Source organism: Galeopterus variegatus, unplaced genomic scaffold (genome assembly GCF_000696425.1).
Source record: "Galeopterus variegatus unplaced genomic scaffold, G_variegatus-3.0.2 Scaffold5844, whole genome shotgun sequence".
NCBI lineage: Eukaryota > Metazoa > Chordata > Mammalia > Dermoptera > Cynocephalidae > Galeopterus > Galeopterus variegatus.
In genome coordinates, this window is record NW_007731955.1 from 113,904 (window position 1) to 115,527 (window position 1,624).

Here is a 1,624-nt window from a genome sequence, read left to right on the forward strand (position 1 = left end):
GGGAAATTTGTGGAGAGGCCCGCTTGGGAGACTGGATTCAGATCCGGAGGCGTTTTGGTGAATATAAAACCAAAACAAAGAAAAATGCGTGGCCACCAGGATAGGCTTTTTTTGCACACACACGGCCCCATCTAGAAGCAGCGCCTCCAGTGAATGCTGCTGGAGACACACCGGTCTCTTTCTGTGGTCCTCTGTCCAGTTTCCACGCTGGGGGCACTGTTGATGTTGTGTTCATTTCCAGTGCCCCCTTCTGACTTACGGATGGGCCCAGGGACCTGTCACCTTCAAATTGTCCTCATAGTCTGACTTCATGTCTTGTCTCCATGTCCAGTCTGAAGATAGGCTGACTCTGTAACCCTCTGTGTATACACTGGTCAGACGGTGTCCTCGGAAATCCCATTTTAGGTTAAGAATCTTAGCCTCTTCTCACTCAGATTACACTGCAGAAATGTTACAGAAATGTGAGCCTGGAACATCCCATGACTTATGCTCATGCCTAACCCAGCACTTTTTCTCTTTTCCTCCGAAGGGGAAAGAGGTTCGCCTGGGATGGATGGTTTCCAAGGCATGCTTGGGCTCAAAGGAAGACCTGGGATTCCAGGAAGCAAAGGAGAGGCTGGGTTTTTTGGAATTCCTGGTCTGAAGGGTCTGGCTGGAGAGCCAGGGATTAAAGGTAAGCCCTCTCTTAAGATCTCTTTACGTGGCTGAGACTCACTTTGCTGGTGGCGTAACACTGCTCAGAACGCATCTCAGAATCCACCTCATCCCGCAGCCCTAATGCCAGAAGCTGGTAAAAACAAACAAACCGAACTAACAAAAACTGGGAGGCTTGTGCTGTAAGGGAACAATCCTAACCAAAGGGAAGTCTTGAGAACAGGATGACGACAGCAGCATTAGGAGCCAAATATGTCATACAGGACATATTCCAGCAAGATAACAGCACTGGAAGCATGAAGAGGTGAAGCCAGGGAGAGGTAAATTCCGAAGGAGGAGCAAGCCATTTGTTACAGGAGGACACAGTATTCCAGGGGGATGGAAGGGACATCGCACTGAAGACAGACACTGTGCCGCACAAGTGAGGCTGGTTCCAACCCAGACATGAGCAGGCACCTCAGGCCCCCAGATGTTAGGCTCCGTGTTCATAGAGTTTGTTACAAATGAGCCTCCTTGTCACGACTTTGTCCAGACGCCTTTGTTCTGCAAGAATCTTCGTGGTCTCTAAAAACTTAATTACCAACTGCAAGTGTTGGCGAGGTGTAGAAGAATGGGGGCCCTCCTGAACCGCTGGTGGGAATGTGAAGTGGTCAGCGTGGAAAACAGTTTGTCAGTGTATTAAAAAGTTAAACATAGAGTTACCCAGAAATTCTGCTCCTGGGTGAAGATAATTGAAAACATATGCCTGACAAAAATTTGTACACAAATGTTCATAGCAGCGTTATTCATAATAGCCAAAAATGGAAATAATTTAAATATGCATCAGATACGGAATGCATAAATAAATGTGGCATAGCCATACCATGGAATGTTCAGCATTAAGAAAGAATGAAGTATTGATACATGCTGCGACACCAATGAACCTTGAAGACATGGTACCACATACTGTCTCATGTCCAGAACAGGCAAA

The 1,624-nt window shown here is 46.9% G+C and overlaps 1 protein-coding gene across 1 annotated transcript in view; it reads left to right on the plus strand.

Annotated features, from left to right (window-relative positions):
• Positions 1 to 1,624, plus strand: part of COL4A2 (collagen, type IV, alpha 2) — a 112,112-nt gene that overhangs the window by 82,344 nt on the left and 28,144 nt on the right. The window contains exon 31 of the mRNA XM_008590103.1: positions 530 to 673. Within this exon, the coding sequence (XP_008588325.1) occupies positions 530 to 673 (144 nt within the window). The remainder of the gene's footprint in view (positions 1 to 529; positions 674 to 1,624) is intronic.